Source organism: Lithobates pipiens, unplaced genomic scaffold, assembly GCF_037356315.1.
Source record: "Lithobates pipiens isolate NorthernLeopardFrog02 unplaced genomic scaffold, aLitPip1_a1.2 Scaffold_23, whole genome shotgun sequence".
NCBI lineage: Eukaryota > Metazoa > Chordata > Amphibia > Anura > Ranidae > Lithobates > Lithobates pipiens.
In genome coordinates this window covers 130,482,505-130,501,369 of record NW_027507785.1, presented here as the reverse complement: position 1 = coordinate 130,501,369, position 18,865 = coordinate 130,482,505, and the positions used below count along the sequence as shown (strand labels likewise).

Below are 18,865 nucleotides of genomic sequence, written 5' to 3'. Positions count from 1 at the left end.
AAAGAATGAAAATTACTTTTGAAACTATTATAAACCCAACACTTATATGGGATTTTGGCGATATAGTTGGGTAAAGTGAATTAGGAAATATTTTACCCAAGTAGAACATCTCCATTCCATTTATTTAGCTGCATAGGTCAAATTTGCTTTATGAAATAAAAACTGCTCTTATTTAAATTTTACTAGTGTTGCATTTCTTATCTGTGAAAAAACAAGAACAGAACCAGGATAATTGAAAAAAAAAAAAAGTTTCTGTAACACTCAGGAGCCAGTTAAAACCCACTGCACCCTAACATAAATCCAGAGACAGAGTTTATATCTGCTTTAAAAAAAAAAAAAAAAAAAAAAAAAAGTTAAATGCTATTTGGCCATTTATAGCATCTAAAAAGGTCTCATCTAGGACAAGAAAGACAAAAAATCAAAAAGAAGCATAGATTACAAGTAAAGCAGTGAATCCACGACCATACAGAGAACACAAGAAGGCTAATGTAAATATTCAAAGAGCTTGGATTCTGGAAATAAACACAAATGTTAGAATGTGATCATGGTCATCAGATGCTCCTGTCCAAGCAGAAAGCCTACCACAAACCATTCATCCACCACTAAATCTTGTGGATCAAGATTTCAGTTTGTGTCTTTATAGGTTCTCTTTTTGAAGAGGGATCATAATTTTTATCACATGATGGATTAGTAAAGCGATGCAAATTGCAGTAACCCAGTAGGATATCCATGTTGTGAAGACTGCTAAAATTATTATCAACTGGTCACTATAGGGCACCACTTATTTGCCAGGAACTTCATTTGCCTCTGCAAAACTTCTGGATGCAATCTGGGCATGCCTAAGAAAGTTTGCAGGGTATACATTTTCTAGGTAGCCACTAAGGCACACATTCCCCCACATGTGTACTGAAGGAAGCTTATTATGAATATTTGAGCCAAAGTGTCTGGCAGATGTGAACTGAAAGGAGGCTAATTCTGGATATTTGGCTGAAATTATTCCACAGCCTGTCAACACAATAGAGCAGGCCCACAGAAACGCTCAGCTGTTGGAGCACAGAAGGGTCCACCAGGAGAGAATTTTATTTTTGTATCCTTCACATGCTATTGCTGAACAAAGTCTTCGGAGGACACCAGCAAAAAAACTGAGGCAGGCTGAGAATTGTAGGGGTTCTACTGAGCGGTCTTTACAGCTTGGTTTGACAGTGTCCAAACTCCCAAAAGCAGCAACATAACCCTACATACCTGAATACTCATCCTGTGTCACCTAATGCACGATTACAAAAAGTTTTGGCTACATACACCTTAAAAATATTTTGGACGGTAGGACAACTGAGGCATGTGTTTAATCTATAAATCAAGGCTCATGTTCTATTTAAATGTCACCTAACCCCAAAACAAAAACTGCAATATTACTACAACTTACAGTCCTTAGACATGTTTGCTTTCTTAATTTTTCTTTTACCTCAAGATAAAATTATTTTCAGCAAATACAGAGATGACCTGTTGATCCTGGCTAAAATGCAGTGTGCTTGTCACTTCCCATGAGCTGCACAGAAGAATATCTATATCCTTTAATCTATTAATTGCCTTGCTCTCCATGTAATGAAGATGGTGATACATACAGGTTTTTAGGCCATTTTAGGAAAGCAGCCTAGGGTGACAGCCAAGGTTCCATCCATTGATACAGTGAAGGAGTGACAGGGAAAGGAAGAGTGTTATCTGCAGGATCACCAGGTGAAAATACAACTACTGAAAAAAAAAAAAAAAAAAAAAAAAAAAAAAAAAAAAGACAAATGCATCCACCACACCAAGTGCTAGTAAACTGTAATACATGACATTTTCAATTTTGGATTTAGATACATTTTTAATCCCACTTCCAAAGCTACATTCATGGTTTGCTGCAAGACACTGCACCATTCTTTACCCCATAGTGCTCCAATGTGCCCTGGGTCCTTCACAATCCTAGCAACAGCCCTGTCAATGCTGTTTGCTTCTGAAAAAAAATTACCATTTTATTTCTCATGCATGCACTTAACATGCTACCCTATAATAATAACGTTCCTATATCACTTTTTGTTTCAACAAAATGCACCCACAAAATCCAAGGCAGACAAACATTTAACAGCTTAACTAGGCTATTAGGGTTCCTACAAAGAAGTAAGAAAAGGGGTAGCCTGGGTGGGTCACAGAGTTCACCCGTTCAATTGAACTATTTGTACTGAGCTTTTCAGGATACACACTTATGTAGGCCTGGATGAGCTAAGCACCTGATTATGTCAGGTCTGAGCCGTCTTTACGTTTCTTGTCCCTGTCGAAGAGCCAATACTTTAAGTCCAATGTCTGCACAGAGTATAATCCCATGGAACTTCCATAGCCACCATAAATATCCTGAGGAGGGGGTAGCACAGGGCAGAGCCTTTAGACACAGGAGACCTCCAGGACCCAGGAATGGAAGGCAGTCAGATTTTCTACCCAAGGGCACCCAAAATAGAAACACTAACTCTGGATGTCTGAGCCAGGAAAGCATCCAAGCATAGAAAATGGGTCAGTATGTTACAGATCCCACTCGACACCCCCCTTCCTACAGTCTGAACATTCGCTTTAAAATACCTATTACACAAAACGGAAAAAGTGGTGATAATTCCCTCACAATTCAATGCCCTCGGTCAGATTTTTTTTTAGCTCCCAAATTCTTTCCTACAGATCATACAAAAACCAATACACACAAGGGCTTGCTTACCCCAGCTGCCCAATGCAAGAACAAGGCAATATACCTTAGGTCCTATGGCTGCAGTTCACACCAATGTGTTGCAAAAAAGGAGGACTTTTTTGTGCAATGTATCGTGCTCCAATACGCTGTAATGCCGCATACACGGTCAGATTTTCCGATGGAAAATGTTAGATGGGAGCTTTTTGTTGGAAATTGTGTAAGCTCCATCGGACATTTCCGACAAAGGATTTTGTTGTCAGAAATCGCGATATTATATTTGTACCATCCTATCTGTTATATAACGATATGTGTCCCAGTGCCTGTGCTGTATAAAAACTATGCAGATTTCTACCTCATCTTAGACCATCTCCAGGTGCGAAAATTTGTAATCACATGGGAGCCATTCACAATCTGCGCTGTTCATAACAGAACTCCTGTCTGATGTATTTCAAGTCTGCACATTCTATATTGGAGAATCCTGCATGGCTCTGGATCATGTCAGCATAGTCATCCTCATGATACACAGATTTAGAGTGGTTGTAAAGGAAGAAGGTTTATCTTAATTCATTCTATGTATTAAGATAAAAAACATTCTGCATGCAGCAGCCTCCTCCCTAACACGGTACTTACCTGAACCCATCTCTGTCCAACGATGTGCACAAGTGCCTTAGCCGCCTGGGACTCTCCCTCCTGATTGGCTCACATTTCTGTCAAAGTCAGCCAATCGCGAGAGAGAGACGGGGGAAGGGGGGGTGGGGGGGTCGAAACACAGCCCCATGTCTAAATGGACACACGGAGCAGTGGCTCGGCTGCCCCCATAGCAAGCTGCTTTCTGTTTCTATGGGGGCACGCAACAGGAGGGAGGGGCCAGGAGTACCCAAGAGGGACACGAGGAGAGGAGGATCTGGGCTGCTCTGTGCAAAACCACTATACAAAGCAGGTAAATAGAACATTTTAGTTTTTTGTTTTTTAAACATAAATAACAAATTAGACTTTACAATCACTTTTAAGCTGCTTTGGGGCTCTTGTACATGAGCCCTATGTAGGTGCAGTGCATCCCTTGCTATGTCTTAGTGTGCATGGAAAGGACATGTGCAGTGCCCAGCCTCATTGCCTGCAGCCACGACTGGACAGGCCTGAAAATCAATGAGTGGTACCTATGCTTGGGGCTCTATGTGTTCAGGAACAAAAGCCTGAATGCATTCACCCCTGAATACATTAAAATGCTGCGAAGAATGTACTGCACCTATATGGCCCTCTGTGCATGGAGCCCAAAACATAGGTACAGGCTCCTATATCTAGACTGTTATTGTTACATTCTCTATAAATCTTTAGGAAGAGATCACCAAAAAGAAGTGGAATCTTAAAGCGGTATTAAACCCAAAAGAAAACAAACATTCATTATATTGCAGCTTACCATTTCTTAGCTGTGATGGCTGCATTCATTTTATTTTTTAGACTCTCTTTCTTGTGTTTTCATTTGGTCTGTAAGTGCCCTTTCCCCAAAATAAAGCTTTCCAGCAGAATGTATCAGTTACACAGATGAAAAACAATTTACTACAGAATAGGGTGCTTACAATGATCAGCTTTTTTTTGTATGTAAAACGTTTACATACCTCCCCCCCAGATTGACAATGCTGCTGTCCAACGGTGGCCCCTGTGCTCCTTCATCCAGAGTGTGGGGTATTCCTGGCCAGATCACCAAATTAAAACAAAGGAAAAAGGCCAAAAAAATAAAACCAAGCCAGCCACCACCTCTAATGATTGGTAAACTACAATATTTTACATTGTTGGTTTTGGGTTTAATACCGCTCTAACCAAATAACATACAGGAGAAACCTGTGTTTTAATATACCATGCAGCAAAGACTGCCATGAATTATCCTTTACCTCTATAAACATACTGAAGGCAGATTTTTTGGTGAAGATGCTCAGAAATTAGCCACAATCAACGTACAATGCAAAACGCTCCAAGTCCGATGTGCCAGTCTTGTCACATTCATTATAATCTTAGAGAAAATTCCAGCTTACCTAAATAGATGTCTCCAAAGGAGCCACTTCCAATCTTCCTGCCCAACCTGTACTTATTTCCCACTCTGAGCTCCATCTCTTAACCTACACAGGAATAAAATAGAAAAATTAAGGTTATTGCTTTGCCTGTAGATGCTAAACTTCCAAAGCAGAAATGTATACTGTAATGGCTTTATGGACCAAAAATGGGACACAAAGAAAGGAAAAAAAAGGTTAAAAAGGAAGCATCAATGTCCATAAAAACACCTGTACAACAAACGGCTAGAGAAAAAAAAATGAAATTAGACACTTGTTCTCTGGCTGACAAGCAACACAGCGCCAAGAATGCGGTCAGCACCCAGCACGCCAAAGCAGGGGAACATTCCGTCCAGGAATCTCAGAGGAAAGAAAAACTTTGCCCGTCTGACAGTTTGCGGATGTCCTTCAGTTGAACAGGGGAGGGAGGCATTTGCAGAGATATGCAACCATGTAAAAATGAACACACTTCACTATGTAAATTTTAGAAAAGATCCCATTTTGACTGGTATGATTAAATAGTTAATAAAAATTGATTACAGTATTAAAGCTGGTGTATTTAATCGGCACCAGGGATGGTACTTACACTCAATGAGAAGTGTCCCTTGTGCTGTAGGCTGCTCTTAGTTGAAAACTTCAGGCTTAATACATCCGCTAGACCTGTCATAGGCACTTGTCAAGAATGCCGACTATGCCTGCCCTTTCTACCCCCTCCTCCATTCTTGGAAGTTGTACTTTAGCTTCTATTAATACAAAGGGCTCTATGAATGCAAGAGGCGCCTGCCCTCCATTCACAGAGTACTTTTCATTGCTGGAAGCCAAAGTACAGCTTCTATGAATGAAAGAGAAGGGGCAAAAAGGGCATCATAGTCGACACTCTTAAAAATGCCTGACAGGACCAGGAACTGTGTTCACTCCAGCGGCATCAGGAGATTACCGCTGCAGAGGTATTGGGGGGGGGGGGGGGGCAGAAGACTGAAGAGCAGCCACCAGCACAAGTGCCACTTCTCATTGAAGTACCCAGTTAAAATAATTGAACTTAATGTAGGTTTTCAAACGGAACTCAAACAGAAAATGAAAACGTACTATTGCAGCTTTGAAAATAAAATAACTAAAAACAGATTGTCACACCACTTGTGCTAAGGTTGGTAACCTAGGATTTCCGCACCCTGCATTTGGGTGAGGCTTGTGGGTCATTGGGAGCCACAGGACAGGAATGTCTGCTCCCTGAGGTTTGCATATGGAGGTTATGATCCAACACCCATAATATAGTTATTTTTGCAGTGCAGGAACATTATTAACCCCTTGCCGACCACCGCACACCGATATACGTCGGCACAATGGCAGCGGTGGACAAAAGGGTATACCTGCATGTCCCTTTTAATTGGCAGGGCTAGCAGTGACCGTGCCCTCGGGACCCACGGACTCGATGTCCGTCGGTGTCCCGGCGATCATGTTACGGAGCCGCAGAATGGGCAGATGTAAACAAGGCATTTCCCCATTCTGCCTAGTGACTCCACATTGGGAGCAGTGATCGCTGTCATGTGAGTGGAAGCCCATCCTCCCAACAGTTAGAATCACTCCCTAGGACACACTTAACCCCTTGATCGCCCCCTAGCGTTTAACCCTTTACCTGCCAGTGTCATTTTTTATAGCACTGATCACTGTATAAATGACAATAGTCCCAAAATGGTGTCAAAAGTATCCGCCATAATGTCGCAGTCATGATATATAAAAAAAAAAAAAAAAAAAAAAAAAAAAAATGATATATATATATATATATATATATATATATATATATATATATATATATATATATATATATATATATATTGTAGACAGGTCACTGGAGAAGTGGTTGAGGGGGTGTACATCTCACCTAGGTTGCTACACAGTGTGAGATGGTAAATCCAGGATGGATCAGTTTCTCAGCAGCGATATGCTGCTGAGTTGTTATTTAATTTTGCCGGGCCTGGGTTTATATGGAATGGCAGGTAGGTTTGGTAGAGGGACCTGTCATTCCACACCCCCCGATCCAGTTCTGGGTTTTGGATCAGGTGAGCTTTGATCCTAATTAGCCTGGGAAGGTAAAGGCTCTGCTGGGCCTGCAGGTGTTCGCTCTCAGCCAGGGAAATGAACAGTCTGTGTGTTGGAGGAAGCTGCAAGCACAGCCACTGCTGGAGCTAAAATCCACCCTGCGATATCCAGGCGAAAGACGCTGTGTTTATAAGTGTCAGATAGGTGAGAAGAACCTGTTAGTAAGCGCCCAGCCGGGCTAGGTTGTTTGTTTTTGTTATTATTTTGTTCCTGTTATATACAAGAAGCACGGTGTTGCTGTATACTTTGTTTGTTGGACTGTTTGTACCACGAATAAACGCCAAGATCTGCTTTATAAATTCCAAGTCTGCTGTGAACTGTGTCCAAACACACCCTACCCCGGGAAGATCCCTTACAATATATATATATATATATATATATATATATATATATATATATATATATATATATATATATATATATATATAAATAAATAAACACACACAAAAAATTTGCAGATCACCGTCATTACTAATAAAATAATAATAACGCCATAGAACTATCCCCTATTTTGTAGATGCTATAACTTTTGCACAAACCAATCAATATAGGCTTATAGCAATTTTTTTTTTACCAAAAATATGTAGAAGAATACATATCGGCCTAAACGTAGGAAAAAAATAGTTATTTTTATATATTTTGGGGGGATATTTATTATAGCAAAAAGTAAAAAATATTGCTTTTCAAAATTGTGGCTCTTTTTTGTTTATAGCCCAAAAAAATAAATAAAAATAAATAAATGCAGAGGTGATCAAATACCATCAAAAGAAAGCTCTATTTGGGGAAAAAAAAAAAAAAAAAGACAAATTTTGCTTGGGTGCAACGTCGCACGGCCATGCAATTGTCCGTTAAAGCAAAGCAGTGCCAAATTGCAAAAAGTGCTCTGGTCAAGAAGGGGGTAAAATCTTCAGGGGCTGAAGCGGTTAAGTGCAGTGGAGCAAAAGTATCATGTGCTCCGTGGCTTGGCAACATTAGTAACCTGAAATACTGGAATCAATTTCGAAAGATACCGTCTGTATGGAGTTTGTATATCCTTGTGTTTGCATCGGTTTAATTCAGCCTCTCAAAAAAACTGCTAGCAGGGAAATTAGCTTTCACCTGAGCTAGTTAGTGTTGGTGGATGCGCATTTGCACAGTTGTGTTTGGAGATGCAAAATTAGCTAATTAAACTGAGCTGCAACCTCTGGAAATTGCATTAAAACATACGGAAATTGAGGGAATCCTCAACACATTTTTACAGATCACGTGTTTGGAAATATACAATCATCAGCCATAATTTTATGGTCACTGACGGGTTACGTGAAAAACATTGATGCATCTTGTTACAATGGTATCTGGAAGTCAGTAGAATGTATTAAGTGGTAAAAATGGGGCATTGCAGTTTGCTGCACATAGGGCTGTAAAACCGTAGGCAGGTCAGAGTGCCCATGCTGACCTGTGTCCAAAGCCAAAAGCGCCTACAATGGGCATGTGAGAATCAGAACTGGACCATGGAGCAATGAAAGTAGGTGGCCTAGTCTAATGAATAATGTTTTCTATTACATCATGTGTATGGCCAGGGGCCGGTGTGTTGCATGAGAAGAAGTTAAGCTGGTGCAGACAGTGTGATGTTTTGGGCAATATTCTGCTGGGAAACCGTTGGTCCTGTCCTGTGGATGTTACTACACACACCAACTACCTAAACATTGTTGCTGACCAAGTACACCCCTTCATGGAAATGGTATTCTCTGATGGCATTGGCACACCATTACAGCGCACCAACGCAGGTAATATACAGGACCACAACCAAATGGCATAAACAAACCCCAAGAGGGCAATTTTTTGTGATTTCTCGAATTTCCTGTGGAGTCTACTGTACTTAAAGTGGAACTGCACTGCATCTAAACCCCCACAAACCAAAAAAAAATATTTTTAATATTCAAAGAAACTCTCCCATCCACCCATGTCTCCATGCTTTATTATGCTAATAAATAACGTCTGAATACCCCCCCCCCCCCCCAGCATTTCTGGCCGTGGCAATCATGAGTAAGGGTAAATTAATCATGTGGCATTTTCTTCCTAGAATTCATCTGCCCTTAGCTCAGGGATGCAGGCAAAAGGGTGTGCTTAGCTGAGAAAATCCCTCCTCCCTTCCTGGAATGTATGATATCATTTGCCTAGGGGAAGAATCCAGGAAGTAACAAGTGTAAAAAAAAGTTTTTTTTAAAACAATTATGATACACGTTCATATTTATGAATGCCAGCAGCAGAAGGATTAACAATAGCCAATGTTGACAGAGAGAGTGCATTTCCACTTTAAGTGAAAAGAAATTTCCCCAACAGGAAAAATTTGACTTTAGATAAACCCTTAAAGCATTCAACTCTGCAGGGCACCCAGTAAAGAAAAAAGCCATTGTTTAGATAACTTGCAGGACAGGTCAAGGGGTATAATGTATACACGTATACACACATCTGCTTACTCTCCTATGAAACCACAACATAGAATGTTTCCTAGAAACACGCAAACATTCTGCAGCTCAGCAAACTAAAACATCCAAAATTTCACTGACTTGTTATCTAGGAAGCAAAGGAGCTAATTAACTGCTGTTCACCAAAGAATATATTTTCAAATTGCACCGAACGTTTGGATGCAGTCAGTGTGTTCAGCTTTCACACGGTTTAAAGTCAAGTCTCTCAGAAGACCTGTGATGTGGTTACCTTTACAAAAGGCAACATGGAGGTTTTGAAACAGTGGGTCAAACACAAGGGGAGAGTTGTGGTTTGCCATTGCAAAATTATGGTTATGACATTTTATTAAAGTAGTCTTAGGCCTCATGCACAATCGGCCTTTAGCCCTGGCACATGAGAACAGTGTTTAGGTGTAGGCGGAAGGCACGGGAACACCATCCAGCCCCTCTGCCAACAGCTTGTAAAACTCTATGAGAGCTCAACAGCTGCTGGGGTTGGACAGCGGACTGAGTGCTACTATTGTTTAGGGCAGTATGTGCCCAGAGATGAATGCCCGGAAAGCAAACAAACAGTCTTCTTTCATAGCTTTTGCCCCAGGGCACATACTGTCCTAAACGTTGACAGCACTTTTCCAGCAGCTCTCCGTTTTACAGGCTTCTGTTAGAAGGGTTGGAAGGTGAGCCTGTCTCTTCCACCTGCACCTAAACTCCAGGGACTCCCACATCGAGGCTAAGCACCCAATGTGCATCAGGCCTTCAAATTGCACACTACATACCCAGTTTCCCTGAAAATAAGATTAGCGTGATTGTCTGTGTTGGCTGCAATATAAACCCTACCCTCCAAATAAGCCCTACCCTGAAAATAAGACCTACAAGGACTTTAACTAGGGCTTATTTAGGGGGTAGGGCTTATATTGCAGCCATCACAGACAATCACGCTAGGTCTTATTTTCGAGGAAACAGGGTATTAAATGGTAGAAGATGACATATCAGCAAAATCAATTCAGGCAAGTACTTTGACCCTTTATTAGATACTGTTGAGAATCGTATTTTCAAAACAGCCCATTTCAGAAACTAGCCATAAATAGGAGGATCAACAAGGCCAAGTATTTGGCACACACATTTTGCTTATGACAGGTTTCCTGTAAGGCCTGCATCAACTGGCATTTGGCATGATTCAATGGCATCAGTTTGACATGTGCCAGACACTCCTGAGAACATTCAGAATTCATTGACGGGTGTAAGAGGCCTGCAGCAGACTTCCTTTTGGATGTCCTATAGAGTTGTATAGGAATGCAAAACTTGCTAAATGTGAACAAAAGCTAATAAAACACTGACCATGGTAAACTGCCAATGCTATTCCAACCATACTAAAGTGAGACAAACCGATACTTTGAATAACTGATGTTTGTCAAGCAATCATTTGTACTGATAAAATGCCCTGAAACCAATTGCTTTCAGTAATGATTTTCCAGCAAATTGATAAATAATCTTGACCAATATGTTCCAGGATGTAGGTTGTAGTAGTTTTTGTACTTTAAATGCTGCATCAACATTTGTGTTCACTGAATATTATTTGAACATTTGTCACCTCATCTCAAAAACAGCCCAACTATGGCCAAAAGTATTGGGGCACCTACCTTTACAAACATGAACTTTAATGTTATCCCAAGTCTTAGCCCTTGTACACACGGTCAGAGTTTCCGACAACCAAATCTGCGAAACTGTTGCATACACACGGTCGGACAAAGTTGTCGGAAAATCCGACGTGATGACGTTATTTCGTTACGACGGGACTACATTCACGCTAGTAGCCAATAGCTTTGGTGTAGGAATTTGATCTGAGCATGCGTGGCACTTTGTCCGATCGGAATTCTCTACACATGATCGGAGTAAGTCCGATCGGCGCATTTTGTTGGAAAACTTGGTCCGTCGGATACTCCGACGAAAACAGTCTGATGGAAACCACACACAGTCGGAATATCCGACAAAACGGTCCGATCTGACACATTCCGTCGGAATCTCCGACCATGTGTACAAGGGCTTAGTCCATAGGGTTCAATATTGAGTTGGCCCACTCTTTACAGTTATAAACAGGTTCAACTCTTCTGGGAAGGCTGTCTACAAGGTTTAGAAGTGTGTCTATGAGAATGTTTGACCATTCTTCCAGAAGCGCATTTGTGAGGTCAGGCCCTGATGTTGGACGAGAAAGCCTGGCTCGCAGTCTCCACTCTAATTCATCCCAAAGGTGTGCTATCAGGTTGAGGTCAGGACAGAGATTCCCATCAGCAGTTTTGGCCATAAACACACCCAGCCAAGTAGTTCATGCATTCCTGTATATGCCTACGGAGACAGGAGCAGGTAGCACAGCCACTGAGTTGGCTTATAGTGTATGTATTAACTCAAAAGTAAACCATAGCAATCTTAAAAAATGTTCAAGTTTGAGGAACCTCTCACGCTGACATCAGATGACTGCAGGCATGAGACATCTGCGATGTCCCACGCTGCCAGTGTGTATCGGTCCATACACCATAAAATACAGCCCCAAATGAATATTCATCAAACTTGCTCATGAAATGTGAAGCATTCCTCATCGGCCATCATGGTCAAGTAGCTGTGTTCACTAATGAGCGATTGTCACTGTGAGCATTAAGAAAGATAATCACCCTGGGGTTGTTGATTGCCGTGTACAGGCCGTTGGCATCACAAGCTGCCATGTGCAACAGGGTCTAGAGGGGCGACCATGGTATTGGACGTTAGTTCACCATTTTATTTTTTGTGAAAACAGGTGAACTTACCTGGTAAGCCTTGGGCCAACTGTGCACCTAGAGCCACTGGCCAATAAGCCTGGAACAACTAGATTCATTTTGAAATAAATGACTATAATATTAGGTTGTAAAAACGAATGTTCTGGTTTCTAATACATATATGCATATTAAAGAAAATATTAGAGGCAATTGTCAGTGACCATATTTACCCTTGGGCCATTTTCTTAGCCTGACCACTTTCTAAGCCAAAGTTTGACCGAAAGAGTGAACTACTCTGAAGTAAAAGAGAGTGTCTTTATCCCTTTCCCGCCGAGCGTACGCACATCTGCGTACTCGGCTTCCGGGGGTTATACCGGGATGATGCCCGCACCTGCAGGCATCATCCCGGTACCGTTTTTTTACAGCAGGCGATTGGCTATCCAGGCATAACAACCGATGCGGCTAAAAGCCGCTCGGCTGTTATGCCGGAGGAGCGGGAGGGGACGTCCCCCCCTCCCGCCGCCTCTCGCCGCTGTTACCGGTGCTCCCGCTCGATCGGGAGCACCGATTAAACATCCGTCGGCTCTGGCTGCTGGGGAGGAACTGGAACGAAGCCGTAATCGGCTTCGTTCCAGTCTCCTCATCGTAAACACGGAAGCGACGTCATGACGTCACTTCCCGTTTACTCGGCTGCCAATGGCGCCGGTTTTAAAAAAATATCCGGTATTCAGAATCGCCGTTTTCGGCGATCTGAATACATTGAAGTGTAAAGGAGGGGTGGGGGGTCTTTTAGACCCCCGATCCCTCCATAAAGAGTACCTGTCACCACCTATTACTGTCACAAGGGATGTTTACATTCCTTGTGACAGCAATAAAAGTGATCAAATTTTTTTTTTTTTTTTTTAAACAATTTAGTCATTTAAAAATAAATAAAATAAATAAAAAAATAAAAAAAAAATTTTCAAAGCACCCGCCGTCCCCGCGAGCTCGCGAAGCAAAGAAAACGCATACGGAAGTCGCGCCCGCGTACGTAAACGGTGTTCAAGTCACACATGTGAGGTATCGCCGCGATCGTCAGAGCGAGAGCAATAATTCTAGCAGTAGACCTCCTCTGTAACGCTAACCTGGTAACCGTAAAATTTTTTTAAAGCGTCGCCTATTGAGATTTTTAGGTACCGTACTTTGTCGTCAATCTACAAGTGCGCGCAATTATAAAGTGTGACATGTTTGGTATCTATTTACTCGGCGTAACATTATCTTTCACATTTCGCAAAAAAATTGGGCTAATTTTACTGTTTTGTTTTTTTTTTATTCATGAAAGTGTCCCTTTTCCCAAAAAGTTGCGTTTAAAACACCACTGCGCAAATACCGTGTGACATAAAATATTGCAACAATCACCGTTTTATTCTCTAGAGCCTCTGCTAAAAAAATATATATAATGTTTGGGGGTTCCAAGTAATTTCCTAGCAAAAAATATGGATTTTAACTTGTAAACACCAAATTCCAAAAATAGGCTTAGTCATGAAAGGGTTATACAACTGTTAGGCTTCTTAGCACTGACAAAATATGTAAACAGCTTTGTTCCGAGGCCCTCGCATCTCCAAGAATTAAGTGAAGTACTTTTACAGCAGTTCTTGTAAACAGAGCTGTACAAACAAGCCCTTCTCCCTTCAACTTGTGTATACTGATTAAATCTTCTTGGGAGGAGTTCTAAACCACCAATGAGCAATTCTCCCTAGTAAAACAGAAAGTCCCCCACATGTGCTTGCAACCACAAAATGTTAAAATAAAAAATAAATTAAAAAAAGGCCCTAAAGAAGCACCAGTGGACTGAAAACACACGTCCTTTCTTATTCGCACCAGATGTTTTGAAATTGCTTTTCTTGCACTAAAATGCAACATTTTCTAAAAGATCTGTATACAAAGTACTGGGGAAAAAAATGGGGCTGCAAGGATTACAGGAGACAACAGACTCTTTTTGGCTCCTCTTGCAAGTCAGCACGTTCCTTTTTTTTCATATATGAACAAAATACATGTTCACCTTAAAGAATATCAGTTTGTTGGGTCACACTGCAAGCCGAGATCAGTACCCGGGGCACAGGACAGCTCATGGGGCCCCCGGGCAATAGGAGATTATGGGGCCACACAGTATACACACTCACACACACAGTATACACACTCACACACACAGTATACACAGACATTTTTCTATTGGCTGAGAAGGTACTGGAGAGGTGGGGCAGCTATAATCTCAGGATTTTTAGACCAAAAGGATGTCGGTAAGGGACAGTTCTGAGACAGATGTAAAAAAAAACAAAAAAAAAAACAAACACCGATTTTTACATACTGTCCCTGGTTTTACTGAGGCTGGCAACCCTGATGGGGGCCTCTAGTGGCTCGGGGCCCTCGGGCAGGATTCACTTATTGTTCCAGGCCAGGCCAGTGACTCACTAGGTACAAAACCAAACAAGGATGACCTTAAAGTTTTTGTAGATGTGACCTTTAAAGAGATCTGGTCTCCAGATTTATGGGAGGTTTTTTGTTAAAATCAGATATCAGCATCAAATATATTTTATGCATGTTATTTACCTGTAAAAGCTTTGTGTAGACACTCAAAAGCAAAGAGCCTGCTGCTGGTGCTGCCATCTTGAATGTGATGTAATCAGCGCCAGCAGACTCAGAGCCATCACTTCTCACTGCTTTCCCACCAGCTACATATGTAGTCTAGGGAAAGAAGGGGGTGCACTTCTGGCTGGTCAGACATGAAATAATTTTTGGGCCAGTATTGAAGGGCTTTGGGCTTCTGTCAAGGGCATCATTTTGACAATCATGGAGAAAATTCATAGTTCATTGACAGGTGCATTTGACCTGCTTCAAATAGGTTTAAGGAAACAAAAGCTCATAAATGGCAACACGGGCCCTTTTCTTCTTGTCGACAGTTATTTCTAACTGGGCTGCATTTTTTGTCCTCTCAATTTTCCATATACATTTGCAACTTGAATGAGAACAAGGGAGAAGGGTGTTAGCCATGTGACTTCTTCTGTCCAAACAATTCAAATGAAAAACCATGGTGGGTCCCTTCAATATGGAGGACAGAGAGATCGCCTCATTCTCAAGAGAAATCTACTCAAAATATGAGCAACTTTAGATGCCCTCCCACATTCACCAGACATGTTTATCAATCATTAAGTACACATACCTTATTATAGAACCCTATGCTATAGTTTAAAAGCCATACAAAAAATGCATCTATGTGGACTAGTAGATAAGCCCTTTATACTGTTCAGTACATCTTGTACTGGTTGCATGAAATTAATAGATCAAGTGTAAAAGCTATATGGTTCTTTTCAGACATCTCTAAATAAATAAAATTTTAAAAAAAATAACCAAAAAATGGTAGAAGGAACCCTGCTCACCAGCTATGAAACTGTTTTTATGTAGAGAACAAAATAAATTCTGTTGCCCCTTCCTGAATATGGATATCACCGTTGAAATATATATCAGATGCTACTGGTCTAGAGAATATGGAAGTCATACAACCAAGGATATTTCAAGTACAACAGTGACCTGATCAAAGAGATACAGGCTGTTTAATGCTAATTATCCAACCATGCAAGATAAAAAAAATCTCAACATCAAAGCCACATATTGTAGAACATGGTAGTGAACCTTGGAGGAATAATTATGCAGTGTACTGGTAGCACCATCTCTTGGGTTACGAAAATCACAGCTAGAATCATTAAAGAGGAACTGCAGTCTGCTCACATAATTTGTAATAGAACATCTTTGCCATTCTGAAGCTTCCCTCCAACCATATTTGCATATTTTTTATATACTGTGATTCTGTACGTTCCTAATATGCTGCAGATATCTCCCTCCACTAAGTCTGGCTGCAGCCATTTTAACTATGGGCAGCTGAAGCTGCTGCCTGTTCACTACCTGAATTTACACAGAGGCACACCTCCAGCTCTGTAGCTCTCTTATTGGCCCTTGTATGACTCACTCCCCTAGAACTGCATAATTCTGGCCAAAATGAGAATCATAATTTTTTTTTTTGCTTAGAATAATCTTAGATCACGATTCGCGCGGCATAAAATCTTTCACATTATACAAAAAATAAGTAAATAAATAGGACTAACTTTACTGTTTAGTTTTTTTCTTTCATTAAAGTGTATTTTCCCCCCAAAAAATTGCATTTGAAAGACTGCTTTGAAAGACTGCTGTGCAAATATAGTGACATAAAATATTGCAACAACCATCACTTTATTCTCTAAGGTCTCTACAAAAAAAAAAAATAAAAAAAAAAAATCTATATAATGCTTGGAGTTTCCAAGTAATTTTCTAACAAAAAAAAAAAGATTTTGACTTGAAACAAATGTCAGAAAAAGGTTTAGTGTTTAGGTGGTTAAAACTTTCCCAATTTACACATGGAAAGGACAAATCCTTACAATGTTTATACTTCGTTCCACTGCTAAAGAATGTTGCGATACTTGGCAGACTGCCTGTTTTTTTTTTTCTTTTGATGGCTGTGTATGATGTCATAAGCCTAGGCTAATGACCAGTCAAGAAACAGGAAGGCATTTACTGGCAGAAAAAATAATGTTTTAGCTTTAAACACAATGTATAGCTATAGTGCCAACATAAATTACTTATCAAACATCACATCATCTGCTTTGCTGAACACAAGCACAGAAATTGAGCAACAGGAAGCACCTCTGCATTTACCGGGCTAACCCTTACTACAAACAAAGCAAGCAGATTTCCATTTACTAACAAAAGATGAGTTGCTTTGGTGGTAAGCAGATATTGATAACCCTTTACACTGGAGGAAGATGTAACCTGCTGTCATATGACTCAATGATTTATCCAAAATGTATTCAAGCTTTCCAACAATAGTATACCTACAGCAAAATGAATCCACATCTTCATGGCCATGCTGCTCTCTTGCACTAAGAAAATGTCCAGAGCACCACCAACATACACAAACTGTGTGTTATGAAAAAATAAAAAATAAATGTGGCTCTATGTTTCATGCCAGCTGATTATATGGCAAAAATAAAAGTGCATCTTAAGCTAAAATTTGAGAGAAGAGTGGCGAGTTAGAACACCCCCCCCACCACCACACACACACACACACACTTTTGAGCTATTTGTCTCGCCCCTCCTTAGAGAGATTTGTAATGGGAATGGAGGGGAATCTTCCAATGGAGACACCTTTTGCAGTGACAACTTGAAGTGAAAGGTGAAGCAAGATCCTCTTATAAGGACACAAAAAGAAACCTTATGGGTTTTAATGACTCCCTACTCCAGTGATGGTGAACCTTGGCACACTGCATGCTTTGGAGCTACATTTCCCATGATGCTCAAATACACAGGGCGGCACAGTGGTGTAGTGGTTAGCACTCTCACCTAGCCGTAAAAAGGGTCCTGGTTCGAATCCCAACCATGACACTACCTGCCTGGAGTTTGTATGTTCTCCCTGTGCCTGTGTGGGTTTTCTCCGGGTACTCCGGTTTCCTCCTACACTCCAAAGACATACAGGTAGGCTAATAGGCTTCTGTCCAAAATTGGCCCCCAATATAAGAATGGGGACCTTGGATTGTGGGCTCCGTGGGGGTAGGGACCAATGTGAGTGTACAATGTACAGGGATAGGGACAATTGTAGACACTCACTCAGGTTGAACTGGATGGACTGGTGTCTTTATTCAACCTTACTATGTAACACTGCAGAGTGCATGAGCATCACGGGAAATGTAGTTATAAAAAACATCTGGAGTGCCAAGGTTTACCTTCACTGCCCTACTTTAGATATACTTTTATACTGACTCTGCAAGCAGCCTATATAAAGTAAATGGACATGCATCGGCTGTACGGGCTCTAGATACAAAGGCTCAGACTACAGAGCATAGAGGGGGGCCGGGCATCCAAAAGCCATGAAAGTGTTTGCTGTAGAAGATTCCAACGCCCAGGGTCACAGTCACGTGAGAATCCCTGATGAAGTCACATGATGGTGACGCTACGAGTTGGAACCGATAGGCACTAGAAGTGCTGTCAGGTTGAGAGCTCGTCGCTAGTGGTGCTGTGTTTGTTTGCATGTTTTTAATGCGAATACCAAAACTCACGATCCAGGCCTCCTTCTTTCTTCCCCTGTATAAATCGTTACTGGTTCTGGAAATCTTCCCCCTTTTTCATGCATTTCTGAGCTGTAAAGAGGAGATCAGCTATCTACCACAGGAGTCTGGATTTTGCTGGCTGCCATTTAAATTCTTCACGCCGTTACCTTACAGTGGTAAGGTAAGGGGCCAATTTACACAAAGGTGTAATTGCACTGAAGAAGTCAACCAAGTCACCATTCACATTCTCTGCACAGAATGTCAACTGGAGCAGCACTTCAGCTTCAGTTCACTCGCCTACATGGACACTATTCTTTTGGAGCATGTTTCTATGTATTTGAAGAGTTTTATATTTGGACACTTTTAATTAAGTGCACTTTATTACTACTAAGTTTGAATATTATATGTCATCTCTGTCGCTTTCATCACTTGCACTTTATATATCAGAATGTATCCATGTTTATTGGTTGTTTACCCCATTTTTTGAACAGAATTTAGGACTTGATCTTATACGTGCCCACTTTCTATTTATTTTGGTTCTTACAACACCTTCTATACATCACTGTTATTTTAATTACTACTCAGAGAGCAACACCAATTATTTTTATCCCATAGCGTTATTGAACTTTCCAAAATGTACAAATCAATGCCAGTCACAGTTATACTGTGAGCACCCATAAAACAAACTTGCATAATCTAAGGCCCC

At 41.0% G+C, this 18,865-nt stretch overlaps 1 protein-coding gene across 2 annotated transcripts in view; it reads right to left on the bottom strand.

The window, feature by feature from the left end:
* CSNK1E (casein kinase 1 epsilon) overlaps positions 1-18,865 on the bottom strand; it is an 89,402-nt gene that overhangs the window by 53,789 nt on the left and 16,748 nt on the right. For both annotated transcript variants that reach the window (XM_077452361.1, XM_077452362.1), the window contains exon 2: positions 4,741-4,824. In XM_077452361.1, the coding sequence (XP_077308487.1) occupies positions 4,741-4,816 (76 nt within the window). In that variant the 5' untranslated portion in view covers positions 4,817-4,824. The remainder of the gene's footprint in view (positions 1-4,740; positions 4,825-18,865) is intronic.